Genomic DNA, 20,773 nt, shown 5'->3' with positions numbered 1-20,773 from the left:
CCTGAGCCTTATGTTTGACACTCTTGGCCTAAAATATTTGCCCATAAAATCAATGTAAATGATGACATTGTGACATTGTCCTTTAATTGAAGGTTATGAATGAAATCAGTTTTCAGACACTTTATATGTTCAGTTTCTTTTCCGTTCCTCTTGACTTTATGCAAAAACGAATGACAGAAAAGACAAATATATAAATGTACATTTATTTGCATACAGACAGTAACAAGCGTGTTCCTCACTGAACAGGTAGACGAACATGCGCTCCCGCAGCAACAGTCTGGAGGACGTAACCAAGGCCAAGCTGACGCAGCAGGCAGACACTCGCAAGAGATCTACAGAGCGAGATGAGCCCTCTGGAAGGGCAGAGCGTCGCGGTCGACACCGCGAGCCACCAGACGACACCGGCACCATTCAGAGGAACAACAAGACTCCCAAGAAGAGCACTAGCGCAGGAGGAAGTGGGTGCAGCAGCAGTGCCAGCGGCGCTGCCAAGGGTGGTCGAAGGGAGAAGGGCAGGGACCTTTCCCGTGATGACCTTGTCTTTCTTCTGAGTTTGCTTGAAGGAGAGCTACAGGTAACCCAAACAGTAGAGATGACTAGGGGAATGTGGATTTAGCCCAGACAACATATAACCATTAAAGCAGCAGGTAGGCCTGCAGACATAGCACCAGCCCCTGGCTTAGTGCGCTCTCAAGTTGGTCTGTGTTAACAGACAGCTGACAGCTGAGGCTACTTCCTGTTTCCTACACTAGAGCCGAGAATCGCCTGGCAGTAGGAATGGAAACTGATAAGAATTTCTATTGATTCCATTATCACTATCAGTTATTCATTTCATTCCTTATCGATTCCCTTATCGATTCTCATTGGCTCCATTTTGAGAGTCACCACCATTGCTAAGCAACAATAAAGAAATGACACTCATGACAGTGAATTGCATGCTGTGGGTCAAATGTTTTCCAGTCTGTTGAGGTATTTCTCCTCTTTGTTGTGATCAGTGTTGGAGTCATTACTCAAAAAAGTATTTTTTACAAATATAACACTGAACACTTTTCTTGAAAGTAATACAGTACCTAACTTAATTACTCCTGGTAAAAAGTAATAAATCTGAGGCTACAACCCCACACACCAACACAAATCCCTAATGCAGACACACACGCGTCTCTAAGATCTTTCTCTTAGTAGAATACAAAGCTGGCTGCACAAAGCAAAGATGAAAACCAGCACAAAAAAGCAATCTCCACAGTGATTCGGCTTTAGAAATGTGAACAAGTAGAAAGGGCAGCTGCAGCCTGACTGCTCACCTGCTTGTTACCTGTTGAAGTTAAGAGTCTGGCTGTTTGGGCTCGACAGTCACTCAGCTTTCACTCTGGGTCCCTCACTGGCCTTCTATAGCTTGCATAGCTTCTGAAACTTACTCAGTGTTTTTCACCGCAGAGAAAAACCTTTTGTGGGTTTCTGGCATGTGAATCTATACAGGAAACAGTAATCCTGTAAATGGTGGTGTTTAGCCTTGGTCCGTTTCATTTCTTGTTAGATTTAATCAGTTTGGCTCATGTTAATGAGTGAAAAATGCTCAATATTTCTGTGATTTATCTGCCAATTTAGAGGAGGTGGGCAGGGATAGGGAGGTCTGGGCTTTTCTCTTTAGACTACTGTCCCTGTGATGTAGACACAAATAAATGACAGAAGGTGGATCTATGCACAAAAATAAAAAAATCCTAATATATTTGTCAATTTACTTCAACAGTGCTCCACAATGTTTCCATACAATCCATGGTAACTGCAGAACGTAGACTCTTGCTATCTTGCTGCTGCACATTAGCAGGAAAACAGTTCATTCCACTGCATATTAATCCTGCAATACAAAGTTCAAACCAGCCACATTCCTTTTCTTCCCTCACTGCAGGCCAGAGATGAGGTGATCACAGTGCTGAAGGCAGAGAAGATTGACTTGGCCCTGCTGGAGGCCAAATATGGTTTTGTCACACCACAGAAGGTCCTGCAAGCTCTGCAGAGAGACGCCATCCAGGGCAAGTGTGACATCTTCCAGGAAGACATCTATGAAAAACCCATGGCAGAGGTAACAAACAGTCACTCAAAATCTCTAATCTACTAATCCACTGTCCAAGCAATGCAGTACAGTCCAGACATGACAGATGTTTTTTATTTGCTCCCATCACAGCTGGATAAGCTAGTGGAGAAGCAGAGGGAGACGCACCGGCGGATGCTAGAGCAGCTGCTGATGGTGGAACAATCACACAAGCAGACCTTGTACAAGCTGGAAGATGAGAAGAGGAACCACGGGGAGTTCATAAAGAAGAGTGACGAGTTCACCAACCTGCTGGAGCAGGAGCGAGAGAGGTCAGTGCACGAACTACCAGGAGAAGTTGGGCAGTCAGTCAGAAAACTGGCAGTCCCACCAAAAATGGCAATCACAATTTGCTTCAGTATGCAAGTGTCTGACTGTGTTTATGCTGGTTTCCTTGGAGAAATCTGGTGACCTATAATCTGATAGCGAATACAGGAAATCTCACTCTGGGTTAAGGGAAAGGGCGTCACTGTCACTCTATAATTTATAATGTCTGATTTAAAAGATTCTGGATGCCCTTCAACTGCATTACAGCAGATTTTTATTGCGCTATTCTCTTGTTGTGTTTAAAATGGAGTCCATGAGGAAACTTAAAGTCTTCAGCACAACTGATCTCATCTCAAGTGGCATCACTTTAGAACGCTTATCAGATTTTAGAAACCCAGAAGGCTTCCTGGAGCTTCATTTACATGGACAAAAGTAGTCAAGCTCTGGAGTTCTTCTTGAAGTAGATGTTTATATGTGAAGTGATGTAAATCAAACTGTTGCAGGACAGCCATTCTAACCTGCACTTCATGTTTCATTGACCTCCAACAGGCAGCGACTCCAAACATGTGCATTGTATCAAGCTGAAGCTAGAATTACAGCTGATGCTGATTTCTTTCTTAAACAATAGCTGCCATCTCCAATTGCTTCACTGTCGCGATGATATGAGTGTCTTTCTGAGTCAGTGTTGACTTTGGAGTGAGAGGTCCTCTTAACCTCCTAGGACCTGTACTCCACATATGTGGACATCATATTTTGGGTTGTCTAGACCAAAATACAAAATTCTTCTCTACAGGGGCCTGATATCCACTTACGAGGACATTATACTGCCACTATTGAAATTTAAAACAAACGTCCTCATATGTGGATCTCATTTTTCTCAGAAACAAAAATCAGGTAAAAGAAAAAAAAAAAAATCAGGTAATTCTTTGTTTTTACATTCGTCAGGTTCCAATCAGCCCAAATAGCAAAGAGAAATTAAAAATGAATGCCATGAAAGAGTTCGGGTCTTAGGAGGTTAAACCATTTTAGCCAGCAGAGGGCAAGTACACGAGGAGTGATCAAATGGTAAATGGCCTGCATTTGTATAGCGCTTTTCTAGTCCATAGGACCCCAAAGCGCTTTACACTACATTCAGTCATTCACACATTCACACACACGCGACAGCAAGCTACATTGTAGCCACAGCTGCCCTGGGGCGCACTGACAGAGGCGAGGCTGCCGGGCACAGGCGCTCTGACCACCACCAGTAGGCAAACATGGGGTTAGTATCTTGCCCAAGGATATTTAGCATGCAGCCAGGAGGCAGCCTGGGATCGAACCACCGACCTTCTGATTAGTGGCTGATTAGTGACCTGCTCTGCCACCTGAGCTACAGCCACCTGAGCTACAGCCACACCTTGAATCTTTTCCCTTGAACTGATAATATGAGATATCGACGGACAGCCAGCCTCCTTCCAACTCAAGCCACTCAGTGTCACCAAATAAATGTAATAATAATAATTAATGTATTCATTAATAGTGTTAGCAATAAATCAGTGTTCTTTAGGAACAGGAGGAAGATCCCCTATAAAAAACAAAACATCCAATACTTTTGTTCCCATGACCTAGCCCAGGTCTTTTACTTTTACTATCACTTTTTATTGAACAACTTTGCAAAAACCTGGAACAAACCAAGAGTTGTTTCTGGAGTTAATCCAGTGACCAGGAATGGAAGGCAGGACAGATAATTTACATGTGTGCTTAAAAAGACAAATAAGCTTTACATTTACAGTTCTGCTTTATGGTAGCACTGTGGATATTTATGAAATGGGGGGGAAACCACATCCCTGGAAAACTGTCATAAGGGCTAAGTCTGCATTTCGTTGCCAGTGAAGCTTTGAGGCAGCAGCTCAGCACGAGGGACACTGACTGTTGGTGCTGCCATTTCATGATGTGCTATGATGTAATTCTTTAAACTCTCCAAGATCAGCAGCAGTATATTACAACTGCTCAAATCTGAAGGTTTATACACACCTTTCTTAATACAGTGTCCTGTGCACTACAGCTTAGCACAAACCACAATCAGTTTTCCTCAGTGCATTGTTGATGCATCAGTCCACCAATTTAATTTGCTTTCAGAGTAACATATTCTAACATTACCTAGTTGGACCCAGTGTAGTGCAGGGATTTATAAAATCTAACAATGAATGCTATAACCACCACAAAGTTTACATTTTTGGTGTAGCTCTTCTAATGGCTTCAATAAAGCTGAAAAATCCCTATGCTGTAGATCATATCGCCACAATGCCAAGCTCAAGGCCTAAAAGGTGTAGCCTGTGTAGCCTAAGGTTACTTTGAGTGCAAAAATAATTCCTGACCGAGGTTGAGTGCGAATATGGGAAATTTTATTACACTAAAAGACTGCAGTAAGATGCTGGAAGCTTGTCATCTCGGACTGAGAGAAGCTGCTCGGCCACTGAAATTCATGCCACAAAACACCTGGTGCACATTTTTGATGCTTATGTTAATACCAGAGGAGGTTTAAAGTGCTGCAGCTGTTGAGTCAGCAGAGCATTGCTGTGGTTCCTTAAAACTTCTACTTTGCAATAATACCACTTGCAACTGATTGTAAAATATCTAGGAAGGAATAATGTTTAGAAATAAACTCAGAAATAAACTGTGGCATCCTATTACCAAACTCTGGAAGCTCTTTACAACCATGCATTCTTTCATTAATGTTTGTAAAGGCAGACTGCATGGCTAAGTGCGGATTTTATAACCCAGTGGCAATGGACTTGAAAACATCTGAATTTAAAATTAAAATGTGTGGCCCAATACTTTTGTCCATATGGTATTTGGTACTTTAAGCTAATTGTTATTTGTTATTGTATCTTTATTTCAGACATATACAGGAAAAAAACAATATATACACAAGTACACATACTTGCATTTACAAATACGAATATATATGTAAATACACACACGTATGTGCTCAGACAAAACAAAAATAAAATAAAATAAATGAAATAAAACAGAGTCTAAATGACATGAAATGACAATTATTAAGTCTGAAATGGTAATTGCTATCATCATCATGCTGTCTTGGTCATGACAATGTTAGCATTTAGCCCAACATCCCTGAATGTATATTTTTGAATATTGCAGAAGTCCTAACACTTCCAGTGGAGAAAAATATTGTAATATGAGATGAAGCTACGATGAATTATTTAGCAGTCATGTTCAGCACTGCAAGCCAAGACAGAGGCAGCTGGAGGTCTGAGGTGGAAACATGTCTGATTTCTTCTGTAAATGTCACATAGAGAGCAGTTACTGGGCCGCACTCTTTTTACTGCTTCCTCAGCAATATCACATATCATACACAAGCACAGTGTGTGCACTAACCTGGAAACTCACCTGCAACACACACACACAGGCAAAAAACACACACACACACTATCTCGGCAATTAATCTCACAAGGGAAACACAGCTGGACAGCGGCCCGTGACCTATTTGGGACAATCACATCATTGCACTTCAGCCATAGCAGAATGTTTGAGCTGGATCGAGAGGGCAGTGTGACGATGGTCTGGGCTTTGTCAAAGAGCATGTCAGGAAGGACAGGCTGCCATGAAAAACAGACCCCTGTCCAGGGTCGAGCTAATTACCTTGTGAGAAAAGGCAAAAGATTTATATGACTGAGAGAACAAAAAAAAAAGAAAAGAAAAGAAGAAAACTTACCCAAAAGCTCTGAAAAGTATCAGTCATAGTGCATGTTCAACAACATGCCAGAATACCATGGAAATAGTGGACAAGGGTCTATTTTTTTGATAATGAGCTTGCCAGTAGACTTTAGCATGAGCTCAAGTCTGTGTGTAAAGGCATTGAACATTTGCCACTGTCTTCTGGCCTCTGGATTGTGTATTAGCTGAGTATGTGTGTATCCAACATTATTAGGCAAACGTGTGTGTTCAGAGGTGTCCTCTTACCTCCCCTCCCCTCCCTGTTTGTCCAGACAATCCTCACATGAGACATTATAGTTCTCAGTGTCGCCACTTGGATAATTATAAGTTATACTATATGGTAATGATGTAAGTGTGCTCTCTTGAGTGACTGTGGGTAGCTTTTCTGGTTCATAAATAAAAGGGCATATAGTTATCACAGCCAGCAGGAAAACCCAGTTGTACACTATGCTATGTATTTATTAACAGCTTCATTTGTACTTATTGAGTCTTGGCCAGCATTTCTATTGGTTATGATGATGCACTTGTCTCAAACAAACAAGACCTGCTGAGCTGCTAACATCCCTGTTTGAAAGGGAAGATAAAGGTTTCAGATGGGATTATGAGTGGCAAATAATGGAAAATGACTATGAAGATTCTGTATGGAAAGGGGTCATATTTCTTACCTTCTGGTTTTCATTTGGGTTAGTCCAAGTTCTACTGAACATGTCACATTTGAGCAGGTTTAGCAGCTAGACAGAGTGAACAATGGCACATGGAACAAGAAGTCTGGAATGTCACTTTCTTTATCTGCTATCTAATATCCCGACTACACCAGAAGCCCCGTAAAACTGGCTCTCATTCACAGAGGCCAAGTAAGCAGACTAGCTGGTGGGTTTTCAGAGTTAGTGCACAACGAATTCCTGGAATTCACTCTGCTAGTGTTGATCACTTTCCAACTATTAGATTTTTGGTTAAATGCTACAAAATCAGATTTAAAATAGTCAGCATTTTTGTACAATTTGATGTGATGAATCAATTTGTGAGCTCAGGCTTATGTGCTACACATCTAACATGGAGTTAACCAACGATCAAAGAATACAGCCAAAGTTGTCATTTGTGGAAGCTGTTACCTGCTGAGGGTTCAGTTACATGACCCCAAATCATATGTCAGTAACTTCTCCACCTTTTCGTATGTGTGCCTCTGTAAAGTCAAATGTCATTGCCTCAGTCAAACAAGCCTAGATAATGGTCTACAACCATATGGCAACCAGCAGTTGCAAGTGAAAAATTAGTATTCCTCTACCAGTTGGCAAACTGTCACTATCACTATCAAATTGATTGCTAAAGGCCCAGTCATGCAGGCCTTAAGACCAGTCAGTGACCCCTTGGCAACCACTGGTTTCTAGAATGTTCATTCCAATAGCAATCATGCAAACTGTGGGCAATCAACAGAATCTGCAATAGACCAAATCAGATTTCCCCAATTGCCCACAGTTTGAATGAACCATACGACTTGTCTGCAAACACTCGTTAATTACTCTCTGAGTGGTAGTGAAAAGGTGGAAAAGAGTGCAATGAGGACCTGAAGCAACATTGCAGCGTTAACCTTCAAAGTAAAATTTGTGCCTTTTAAAACATGTTACTTGTAGCACTGAGGCACAACTTTTACTTTGAAAGCAACCGTTTACCGTTTTCGGTTTGCATCCTGCCTTTTCAAGTTTGAGTTTGCAGAGAAGTCTGTCTTCTATGCAATGTGAGAGCATACATACAAATTTTCCCTCGTGACCAGTGGTTGTATCACAAAGAATATAGTTGACAACGTATGAGTACGGCACACGAGTAAACCTCTACTGGCTGTGTAAAGAAGCAACAACAACAACAAAAAAGCTATGAGGAAAAGTGAAAGTAAGAAGGAAATCAAAGTGAAACTTAAGAAGGTTGTGAAATATCTCCTGATTTATATTTTTTCCCTATTTTTACCCTATGTCAATCTTAGCACAGACTTTCACAATCGTATGCGTCATATCTGCTATGCTTGCATGGATCATATCATTCATTAGGAACCAATGGTGACGTAATCATTGTTGAAGGACTCGATCGGTTTCTGGCAGCAGCTTCATAATAAATCTTTCATGTAAGTCTAGTGAATAAGGATCTCAGTGCTGATCACAAGGCAGACTTAACGAGATCTAGTGAGCATATTTTTCTGTTATATAACCATTCAGTCACCCTTTAAAGAGGCAGACATGTCATCACAACTGCCTCATGCAAGAAGAAAGGGAGAATCCCCCACGGAGCTTAAGCAAACACCATTTTAGTCCTTCTCCCATGCAAAACACAAAGTTTGCTCAGTGGTTTCTGCTAAACTCTGCGCTCCTTCCAAAATATTATTATAGAGGGCTTGAAATAATAAAAGAAACCCCAAAACTTTGACTTCTGAAAGGAAAAAGCCACTTATCGCTTGTTTAAGGAGAGCTGAAACAGCCGTCTATGTTTTAAGAGCGCCTGCTATGGCTTCAGCATGTACAGTATGAAAGACACCACATCACACCGGGCTTTAATTCCACTCTCGTTAATCCACTGTTATATGATGCATTTTAGCTGCATGTAATCATTTCCTTTAACTGGGTCCTGGAAAACTGCAAGTTGTGATTGCATCCTGGGGTAATGTGGAGCAGCGTTTGAAAGTGGACAAACCTTATTCCCCCCCATCTTTCACTAAATTCACTCAAAGTTCAGCCTGTATGTTTAGAAACTCCTCATCGCCCACGGCCATTTTTTAATTCTTTCACTCTTCATAGCAGGAGGCCTGCGATTGACCTCCTCCCTGCAACCTCTAAAGAGGATGTAAATCCGGGCAGGGGGTCGGGATGAACCCGGTTCCCCACCGATTAATTGTCAATTGAGCAGCCATACATGAATGATGACCTCATCGCGCGCTGAGCACTGCAGGAGCAGCAGGGGTGTGAGAGCAAGAGCGGCATCTTAACCTTTAACAGATGTTACTTTAAACATGACTTCAGCTCGCTGATACACACAAACACACACACACATCTATGCCTCAACAGGCCATTTGCTCACCTTTGTTCTTTTGCAGAAAACTACAGAGCAGGGAGGGAATTTTATTACCACGAGTATCTTCTAACTGATGTTAGTGTGACAGGTTCCAGCTTATGCTGTCATGCAAGAGTCAAACATCCAAATCAACCTGCTGTCTCTATCATTTAAAGTTTGCACAACTGTCGGTGACAGCAAATAAAGCAATGAGACGAACTCAGAGAAACTCTGTGACGTAATGTCAGTGAAACACATAACAAGTATGGTTGTTTGAGATTATTTTATAGTCAAAAAAAGAATTAAAATAGCTTTTAGGTAGCAACTGTATAGTTTGTATTTTGTCTCGTTTTTTTGGATCATGTGAGTTTAATTGAAGAGGAAATAAAAGAAGCCAGAGAATCACAGATGACACAGTGAAAAAACAAAAATTAATAATGGATTGGATTTATATAGCGCTTTTCAAGGCACCCAAAGCACTTTACAATGCCACTATTCATTCACTCTCACATTCACACACTGGTGGAGGCAAGCTACAGTTGTAGCCACAGCTGCCCTGGGGCAGACTGACAGAATCATATCAGGCCATCGGCCCCTCTGGCCAACACCAGTAGGTGGTAGGGTAAAGTGTCTTGCCCAAGGACACAACGACCAGGACAGAGAGCCCGGGGATCGACAGATGTGCTTCCTAACCCCCTGAGCCACGGTCACCCCATTAAGAAACACAATAAAGTATATCTCTGACTAAAAACTCACAAAAGCAGACATTGTGACAAATTCTAGATACTTTTACTAGTTTATGCATTGAATTACACAGACTAGGATCACAGTCTATTACAGCAAGTAATTTTCCCAAAGAGCCTCATGAGAAACTAGGGCTGTTGTGGAGGGCTCAACCAAAAAGTTGAACTCAAACTGCTCAATGTGAATTTTATCTCTTCACTGGCTCCCTATTAAATCCAGAATTTAATTTAAAATCCTTCTCTTCACATACAAGGTCTTGAATAATCAGTCCCCATTTATTTTAAACACCTCATACTACTGCATCATCTAGAGCACTTCGCTCTCAGACTCCGGGCTTACATGTGGTTCCTGGGATATTTAAAAGTAGAATGGGAGGCAGAGCCCTCAGCTTTCTGGCCCCTCTTCTCCCAGTTTGGATTCGGGAGACAGACACTATCTCTACTTTTAAGGTTAGGCTTTGATAAAGCTTGTAGTTAGTACTGGATCAAGTGATCACGTTGCTGGGGGGTTTCCCATGATGCACTGAGCATTTCTTTAATCACTGTGTTTATACACCACTCTGCCTTTAATTATTAGTTATTATTCATCTCTGGCTGTCTTCCACAGTGTCTTTTGTCCTGTCTTCCTCCTCTCATTCCCAACCAGTGGCAGCCTTCCTGAGCCTGGTTCTGCTGGAGATCTTCCTGTTAAAAGGGAGTTTTTCTTCCCACTGTCGCCAAGTGCTTGATCACTGGGGGTCGTTTGGTTTCTTGCTATTACTGTAGGGTCTTTATAAAACTGAATTGAAGTTACAATTGGGTCCTACCTGTGGCCCTTTAGAAAAATTAATTGCCCACCCCTGTCATATCAGAAAGGCTCACTTTAAGGGGCATTTTCAGAGGATTAATGATATCTTACATCAAATAGAAAGCATTGTTTTAAAATTCATTTTTTGCTTTTATTCTTGTTCTTTCTTAATACCTTTATAATTTTATGCCTTTAAATCTTTTAAGAAAAGCAAACTTTTTGGTCAAACTTAAAATCGCCTCTTCGAGGCCATTTCAAGTGGCCATAAATACAGCTCATGTTGGCTGAAAGTAGAGCACACAAATGCCAAATATTTATTTGTGGTATTTTAGAGACAGAAATCGTGCTAACTGAATAGATGTTTGCAGCTGCTGTCATTCTATTACAGCACAAGTTGATGATTAACACTAATAAAACGGGTGCACTTTCCAATAAAAGTCCTTCAGTTGTAACTGCATTTTACAAGTTCTCGAAAAATGCCTCAAGACCTTTATAGGAACGAACAAGGTGGTGTGACAGGAAATAGCCTGCAGATAATTTGAAACAACACCTTGTTGATGTCATTCACTGGCACAGTGGGTTATTATCAGCGTTATAGTATATATATAAAGTACAGTAGCTCCAAACATAACACCACATAACCTTCATCCACCTCTTAACAGTTTGCAGGGCTTACGATACATGTTCATGCCATTTGGTTGACTTAACAGTAGCGGTGGTGACATCACTCCCGTGGATCAAATTGAGAACATTCTTCAGCGATTTCTTCATCATTGCTGAGATGTTATTATCCAGTCCTGCCCTGTTTTTTGAAACCGAACAGACGAGTTTTGGATTTTTTACGATCTGGGATCTTTGGTTATTAATGATGGTCCTGCCTCTGCAAGTTCACCTTAGAGGCAGGCTGTGAACTCTGCAGTTTTATGCAAATAAAAGAGCGTTTTTGCACGAATGACGGGGTGTTTTAGGAAGTTGTCGAGCAGCTGCCGCGCCGTATGAACGCATATTCCCGTGGGTGCGAAGGATCCGTCTTCACCTATGCATCGTTAAGATATTATCAGTGCTCCTGAAACTGTTGGCCTCATTCATCAACTGTACCTGACACGTGATGCCTAAACTTTTTGCAAAGGCTGTTATTTCTGTTATTTCCTCCCAAAAATGCTTCAGCCTTGCGCATTTCATACATTCCTGTACCAAGCAAAGTTCAAGCTTTTGGTATGAAGGTTGAGAAATTGAGAAATGTGATCTGAAAGGTTTAGAAACTGTCTGGTTAGTTCTAAACTGTGCAATATTTAACTTTAATCAAATGTTAGCTTGGGAAAATACACATCTCAGTAATGAACAGCTGAAGCCAAACAGTTCCCTCTATGAGAAGGAAAGCTCTTCTTCATGCTGACTAGTGCATGTACAACACATTCAGTGCCACCTTCTACATGAAGCCGGTTATATTACAGATTTTTGTAAAACACTTGCTTGATTTGCACATTCAGCATCACAAAGACTTTATGAAATTTGTTTTGGTTTAGTTAGACATCAGGAATTAAATCCAGACAGAGGAGAAGACAGACAAGCCAACAATGTGATAGCAGTTCATATCTTTGTGGCTCAGTCACTAAAATGTACGGTGATGTCGTCTTTTCTCAAAAACTTGTAGTCTGTTCAGTTTAAAAGCCATTAAAAGATGTTTTCAGCGGCAGACAGTAAAAGACAAGTAGGCTTATACATTTTCTTAAGTAATGTATTTAAATGTATATTCAGAGATGTTACATGTGTTAGCTCTGCTTCATGGATGGAAGTTTGTTTATGGATAAAAAAAACATTATCGTAGAGACCGAAAGGTTGCTGCCTGTTGCCAGGTAAAATTGGTGGGTACTACCCCAAAACCTCCTTGTGATTGCAATAGTTGCTAGAAGATTGCCACAGGCATAATGTGCCTTCCAACATGTGTGAAACACTGCACCTTTTACTTATGTAGCCAAAGGCACAGTTTTACTACCATTTGGCAAGCAGTTGGCAAGTGCTTGCAGACAAGTCGGCATCTTCCTGGAAAGTGCTGCAACTGCAGCACTCTGCAGCTGACCACAGCAATTGCAAGCAGGTTTTCTGTGCAGAACCTCTTACTTCTGTGTGAACGATTTCACACAGCAACTGCCAGCAGCCACCTAACAACACCTATTTTTTGCCCAGGGGGGCCACCAACTGGTCTCTAGGCCCGTGTGACCGAGGTCTTAGGCCTGTTTGATACACTTCGCAATCTAACACACAAGTCATAAAAAATCACGAACACACTCAAGGACATACTGTTGAAGACAGTCAGCACAGTAGGAAAATAAAACATTCGATTAGACACGATGGATGATTGAGAAATAGAAATATGATGAGATTAGATGAGTCCCTTCTGCGTTTGCAGTCTTGCTCTTTGTTTGTGTGTCTTTATGCTCGTCACTGTATTGTTCCCACATTGTAGGAAAAACTGAGTGGCTACTGACCTAATTCGTGCTGGTCAGCCAACACTCCCTTCCCTGCTTTAGCCAGATAACAACCAAATGGCTTCACAGTCTTCTTGACCTCAGCCTCATTTATCTGAATGTACTGTAACAAGGTTGATGGGATTAAGACAAGCCCATTCATTCATTAACCTTTAAAGCTTTTGGATTTCATCAACTTTATCTATCAAAGGCTGTCAGAAGTATCAGAAGTACTTTCTAAGGAGTGTTTCCTTATGGATAATTATGTTTTGTTTTAAAGGAGTGATGACTTAATCTAATTAAGTCCAGTGACTGACCCGGCATTTCACTAACGGATTTGTGTTTGTTTTTTCTAATTTATTTTCTGTGAAAAAATGTGAATATATGAAATCTGCATGATTAGATTTCTGGTTTTTGAGAAAAAATATTTAAAACTCATGTTCAGAAATGAGAATTAATACATTATAGGTCATGAGTATATCACAACTGGAAGGTGTGCCTTGGAGCATAATACTTTCTTGTGTCACAGCTCCATGAGCAAATTTTGAGCAACAAATCACCCTTTGTTTTTGTTTTATTAGGGAGTCATCAAAGACAAAAATATGGAGGTAATCTTTAAAAAAAAACAGAGACAAGACACTAACAGATGCATGGTTTAATCCACATGCTTGCCATCTCTGTACTGCAGATGTGCAGGTACGAGTGCTTCACAAGGTGCTGGGAGACAGAAGCCAAAGACACAGCTCACATGAAGCGTACTTTCATGTGCCATGAAATGCGTGTGTCAAAATATTGCTCCGTTACATCTGTGCGCTGGGTAGTAATTAGGGCCAAGTGATTCGTCACTGCATGGCGTAATGTGATTACATCTCTCTGACAGAATGTAGCTATTAGACCTCACCAACCACAAGGACTCGGGGCCTTGCAGCTTGTACTTTTCCAGCCTTTTTTAGACTTGTTATAAAAGAGGAATCCAGCTTAAAATAGCGCTTACGCGTTGTGTTCTATTTCTGTAGCAGTGCAGGTAATGGATTTGAGTGTTTCAATGTGGCAATTCTCCTAAAACATTACATTTCTGCTATAAAAACTCAGCGCTAATGTTTTGCAGTAAAAGAGACACATTTTCTTAATTTGTCTTTTTAATTCTGTAGCAGATGTGGGATGTTTTTAGCGCGGCAAAAGGTATTGTCCCCATATTATTCCACACTAACAATGAGGAGAAAAGTGCCTTTGTAACCAGTGTTTATACGAGATTGTGTAATTTTAGGGTTCATTTTCCTTTAAACCTAACAGTGAACACCTCAGGGCTTTTGCATGAGCCTTGACTACATTAACAGACTCAACTGGATTGCAATCAAAGAGTGCAATTAAAAACAAAGCCGTGCATGATATAGCTCTTTGCGATGATTGGTGAGCTTGACTAACTATAATAAAGAGTTTTCCAGTAAAATGAACAGAGCCAAAATGTTATTTGAGCATTTCAACGGCATATTTGTAACTTAGAACATCTGTCAGGGTTATAAAAGAGCAGGAACAACTCAATGGTGAACTGAATAGAGCTTGACAAATGATTACGCTGACTGGGAATCCGCAGGAGTGATGTATGAGCTAATCTTCTGTTTGTGAAAGGAAATAGCACCGAGGGTGGAGAGAAGGAGGTCAAGGAGGAAAAAAAAATGCGGCTAATGTAGACTTAGCATGACATTTCTACGCTTGCTGTGAACCGTGCGTGGCCCCTGCCAGCACTGGAGACAGCGAGTGATGGCCAGACTGAAAATGCAGCAGGCAACAGAGAAAATCCGACATGCAGGCTAAACACTGTGGAGGACACTTTTACCCGCCAGCGAGGGCTAATCTCTCTGATTTACTTTGTTTCTCACATTTGTTACAGCAGACACTGTGTTGAGTTATGGCTTGGCAAAACACCGCAAAGGGAAGCCATTTTTCCCCTCCTGTCCTGTCAGGCTGGAAGGAAGTGACAGCGAGAAAGTTGCGCTTTTTACGTCCTTGTTGCTGGCAGCTGCTGTGTCTGAACAATGAGTGAACGCCTGTGCTCCCAGTCGAGTCAGTGTTGAGATAGTGAGTGAAATATGGAGGGAGGAAAGAGCCTGCCTGTATCTGCCAACTCCAATGTCTCACAGTGGTGAATGGGCTATCTGGACAGGGCCACAATGAACTGAGCAAACAGGCAGAGAGTGGTGACATTTTCTTTTTAACAAAGAAAGAGTCACTCCTGTGCTGTTGTTATTAAGCAGATGGGATATTTCTTACTCTATCTAAATAGTAACTGTTTATATGCTAAAACATTTTAAAAACAACCTTTGTCTTTTTAAGCTTCCAATCACATCATAGCTACACGAAAACACATAAAAATGACCTTTTCTCTGTGTACAAGCACATGATACTGTGTTAAAAATATTTATTACTCAATGTTAGAGTGGAACTTTTAAGCTGGCATGTGAAGTTGAATAATTCACTGAACTCTATGCAATCTTGTTTAAAGTAGGTACCCCCATGCTGGTGGCACAGGAATTATCAGCCATGAGCTCCTAATCAACTCCACTTTGTTCAGTGTGATCAACTGCATAAAAACTGGAGCAGGTGTGTTTAAAGACAGCACCATAACCTTCCCAGGTGTGTGTTACCCAAAAAAACTAAGAGAAAATGCAAAAAATCCAAGCGCTACTTCTCAGACTTTACAGGCCTCGGCTAGCATGTAAAATGTTAAATTTCACGACAGAACAAATAGTAAAAGATGAGATGAGACCAAAGTGGAGCCATTTCCCCATGATGCACTGCAGCATGTTTGTCAGCATGGTGGTGGAGGGGTGAGGATTTGTGCTTGTTTTGCAGACACAGGTCCTTAGCACCCTGCTGTCATTGAGTCTGCCATGAAGTCTTCTGTATACCAAAGTATTCTAGAGTCAAACATGAGACAGTCTGTCTGACAGCTTGGTTAAAACTGGATCAATGGGACAATGATCCCAAACACAGAAGCAGATCTACAACAGCCTGAAAAAGAAAAGAGTCAAAGTGTTGCAATCATTCAGTCAAAGTGCAGACCTTACTGACTGCAATGCTGGGGTGGAACATTAAGAGAGCTGTGAGTAAATGAATACAAACCTCAATTTCCTCCACAGTGATGTGAGACTGATAAAATCATACAGACAACGATGACTTGTTGCTAAAGATGCATCTACAAGCTACTGAATCATGGGGTGGACTTAGTTTTTCATGACTGCATTTACACTTAAAATATCCTGTTATTATCAAACCTCATGCTTCAGAATGTTCCCCCCTCCTCATGACTCTGTATTATGTCATATTGTTATCTTTAATAAGGCTCTCAGGCCTTCTAGTTGTACAGCCAATCAAAAAAAAAAAAAACTAGCTTAAGTAAAGGTTGCCCTTAATGGAAGAGGAGCTAAATAGCTTGAGTTTACTATAAGAACACCAAAGATGGTGATGTAGTTGGAAGTGTGAACTGTAGAATGACTGTAAAATAATGTACATAAAAAACTAAACACGTTGATAAATTTGATTTAGACAGAGCACATGTTCAAATAGATTTCTATACTGACAAGTCTATGATGGAAATACATGTCAGCACGTTTCACATCCTGTTTCAGGCTGAGGGACAAAGTTTCAGTTAAGCCAGGCCCTACAGGAAGCAGAAATCCACCAGAGGGACCATATTTGACACAAATACAGTTTGCTTTGGTAAAAGGTTTTTTTCTTTTTTCCCCTTCATTACAGTATGGAAACTTTTGCCACATCTCACCACATGCGCCTCGTCTTGATGAAAGACACTTTTCCATGTAAACAACGCAGTGAGTCGAAGCACCCTGCGTGTCAGTGACTTCCACCAATAATGTTGCTCTTAACATCATCCCAAATGCAGCTAATCACACTCCAGTCTAGAAAACACTGCCACGAAAAAGAAAGACATAAAACACCAAAAACGAATTCCTTTTTAATTGTGAATAATTATATTTTTAATTCATGTAAAAATCCTTCTACTTTCTCTTTTCTCTCACCCATTAAACTAATGCCGGTGCTTGAAACAATGTGTGCTGTTTGGATTTGTGTAAAATTTGAAACACTTACAGGGTGCTAGGAGGTGTTTGATTCGGAGGCAGTAATAGTGCTAATTAGGGATGTTTACACCGACTGAGGTTCAATTTACTTTTCCCTGACGAGGTTTGTCTCCTTATTTTGTGGCTCAGGGAGATGGATTTGCACAATATTTACCATTTGTCATCTTAAAGGAATTTAAAGATGTCAGGTACCCGACACCATAAATCCCCCGTGCAGCCTGAAGAAAGAAAGCCAGAAGTTGGCTCGTGGTTGTGTGAAGGTAAGAAAAATCTCAAAGACCTGCCTTGAGAGGGAGTGAGGTAGTCGGGGAGTCAAAGCTGTGATACTGAAACCAAAATTTAACGCTTAGGGGACTGACTCTTTGGAGAGGGAACAATAGAGAGCTGTCAGAGGGACCACCCTATCCCAGTTCATCCCAGCTTTTGACAAGAAAACCCAGAAAGCAGGAAATAAGAGCTACGCTTTAGGGTTTTAAATTCCCTCCACCCAGATCTGCTGCAAGGTGCTGGGGATGATTGATGAGAACGTTTTCCTGTAAGGTTATGAGGCTGGAGAATAGCTGGCACCGCTGTTCTTGGGGTTTGAGATACAAGGGTAAACACTGTCTTTTCAGACCCACATTTCCCCGCTTGATAATTCACACATATCTCAGGGGAAATTAGTAAAAACTTCATAAACATCTGCTAGAATAAAAGAATGTGGAAGAAACGTTCATCGGTTTAATCTTTTACAAGCTCGACAAGACTCTGCAGAAACAGTGCAGACGTGTAATTTAACTTTCAATAAGATGCATGACTACACAAAAAAACAGATTGCTTCTTTTTTTTCATTTTTTTTAATGGCAGGAGGTGAGATCATCGCCAAGCTAATTAACCAGCACAAACAGCGGTACAACAAGGACAATGGCATTGTCATAACAGCAAAACAAACACAATCCACCTTCCTCTGCCCAAAAAACTCTGAACCGCACTCTTCCTCGAAGTCCTTTCCAGAGCGGCCCTTTCTGATGCAAACCTCAAACCTCAATTACACTGTATTTTTCCAAGATGCAATTATGCAGCCCATTTAGTTTTACTCAAAAATCTCCCATCCCGATGTCGTGTTGACCTGGGGAGGAACTGCAGCCTGAGCGAACTATAAATGGCTGGCATTTATAGCGTGTAACAGTGATGGATGGAGATGTCCGGTGGATGATGTTTTGAATGGGTAGCAGCGGGATTTAAGACGGCTTGTGCACTTTGCCATAAAAGATTAGAGTGATGAAACTAGACTGTTGTCAGAGTCCACAGGCTGATATCTCAGGACAAATGTTTTTTGGGCCTGAAACTGAGATAATCCCCCTGGCAGTGGCAGAGGTGCGGGAGAGTAGGCGGGTTTGGAGTATGACTAAAAGGGTGGAAAAATGGTTTAAAGGGTCTATCCAGTTTCAGAAGCCTCTTATGGCTTAGCGAAGGGGAATAAAGAGGAAGTATCCATATCAGCAAGGAGACAAGTAGGGTTGGACAGCAGTCCTGCAAAGAGGTGCGAGAAAATGTATTTTTTTGCTTTATCCACTTCAATAAATCCCCAATTCCTTATCTCACTCCCCTCTGAAAGACACTCATATTTAGTTTTATCAGTCTGCGTGTATTACAATGTCTCAGTGCCAAAGTAAAGAACGTCAGTGAGCCTTCTTCCCTCGTATCACCTATAATCTGGTTAAATGGATCTAACAATTTAAGAAGGCTTGTTGAGCATGGCGAGGAGGAGGTACGCGATCTGCGGTTTGGACACAGAGCAAACACAAGACAGAATAAATGCTATGCCTGGATCTCTCTAATTTAATGTAAGTATAGCGTGAGCTCATTCCTCAGGCGCACTCTTTTGCTTTTTTTTTTTTTTCAAACAAAGAAAATTATGAGCTCGCATTTCGAGCAGCCGTATATTACAGCCAGTATTGTGCTCAACCCGATATAACATAAAAATCGGATCGAGCAGCTATTCTTTTTCTTTGATCCGTTAGCCCCTTGGCTTAGATTCAGAGGGACAGTGCTGCATCCAAACTTTAATATTACATTTCAGATGGAGGCCTTTCTGTTCTAGCTTGAAGGGATAAAATTAAATTGATTTTAGTATCAAATTAAAACCTCATTTAGTCTGTTTGTTTTTGAGGCCAGACACAAATATATACTCAAATACAGATGTTAGTCCTCTTTTTTTTGTTGTTAAATTATGGTTCCCCAGCTTGAGCGCTTGGGGAGACCGAAGTGTGATGGAAGGGTCCAAAAAATGCTTCCTTGGGTTCTCTAGGGAACTTCTGGAGCGGCTGCTGGGTGGTTGTAGAGAATAGTAAAAGACTGGTGTTGCATAAAGAATTCCCAAAGTGTGCGTGTACATATAGAGTGTGTATAATTCTGCAAAGTAGAGCGTTCAAGTACATGATTTGCTATTCAAGAGCATGACAACAGGAAGACCTTGACCACTATGGCATGTAAAGTTTTTAACTACATCCTCGCAAAACTGTAAAATAATTGAACTAGCATTTAGCCGTGGTGCGGTCGGAAACCAGTGACTCCAGTGGCTCGAGGTGCACAAAAATGATTTTTATGTTTGTACAGCACACAGCTTAGCACGAGCCAAGTGTGACTGATCCATGCTGTGATAATGCCGCAAGGCCAGTACAAATGAGACATCCACTCTGCAGCTGGCATGTGTGGCAAAATGAAGGAAAAGTTAAGACAGCATGTCTGAATTCCCTGACTTTGTATCCCTGATACAAAGTATCGAGACACTGGGAAGAAAAGCCTTCCTTGGAACCAACAAGGCCTGAACAAACTTTTTTGTGATTTCTTTAAGTCATCTTCAAGTATAGTTCTTCAGGCTTATTGAAGGACATTCAAAGCTCTTCTTTGGATGTTTCTGCCTTTTGTTCTGTTCTCTGTCAACATGATCCCACACTGCTTCAATAATGTTGAGGTCTGGGCTCTGGGGAGGCCAATCCATGACTGATAGTGTTCCACTGTGTGTTTTTCTATACAGGTATGATTTTACTGGACTGGCAGTGTGTTTGGGTTCAATGATATGCTGAAAAATAAAGCTGCTGTCAATCAGATGCTTTCCAAATGGTATTGCATGGTGGATTAAAGTCTTATGGTACTTTCGGTGTTCATAATTGAAATATCTCAATTTTTCAGCTAATAGCTCTTTGGGAATCACCTCGTTATATATATCTATCTATCTATCTATCTATCTATCTATCTATCTATCTATCTATCTATCTATCTATCTATCTATCTATCTATCTATCTATCTATCTATCTATCTATCTATCTATCTATCTATCTATCTATCTATCTATCTATCTATCTATCTATCTATCTATCTATCTATCTAGCTATATATATATATATATATATAATTTTTTTTTTTTTTTTTTCCTTCTTTTTTTTATTTTTGGACAGGCTGCTAATAACAAAGTGCCAAAAGATTTAAAATCGTCTTTTTCCTAAGTTGCAATGAATGATGTTGGTTTTGAGTTGAGTCCTCTTAGTCCTTTTTCAACTGCTTGAATGATCCATAAGTCAGT

The 20,773-nt window shown here is 40.8% G+C and overlaps 1 protein-coding gene across 2 annotated transcripts in view; it reads left to right on the top strand.

The window, feature by feature from the left end:
- The window catches only part of filip1l (filamin A interacting protein 1-like), a 112,878-nt gene that overhangs the window by 47,989 nt on the left and 44,116 nt on the right, over positions 1-20,773 (top strand). For both annotated transcript variants that reach the window (XM_026157607.1, XM_026157606.1), the window contains exons 2-4: positions 247-574; positions 1,907-2,080; positions 2,183-2,361. In XM_026157607.1, coding sequence (XP_026013392.1) covers positions 257-574; positions 1,907-2,080; positions 2,183-2,361 — 671 coding nt within the window. In that variant the 5' untranslated portion in view covers positions 247-256. The remainder of the gene's footprint in view (positions 1-246; positions 575-1,906; positions 2,081-2,182; positions 2,362-20,773) is intronic.

This window comes from Astatotilapia calliptera, chromosome 23 (genome assembly GCF_900246225.1).
Source record: "Astatotilapia calliptera chromosome 23, fAstCal1.2, whole genome shotgun sequence".
NCBI lineage: Eukaryota > Metazoa > Chordata > Actinopteri > Cichliformes > Cichlidae > Astatotilapia > Astatotilapia calliptera.
This window is presented reverse-complemented; position numbering and strand designations above follow the sequence as displayed.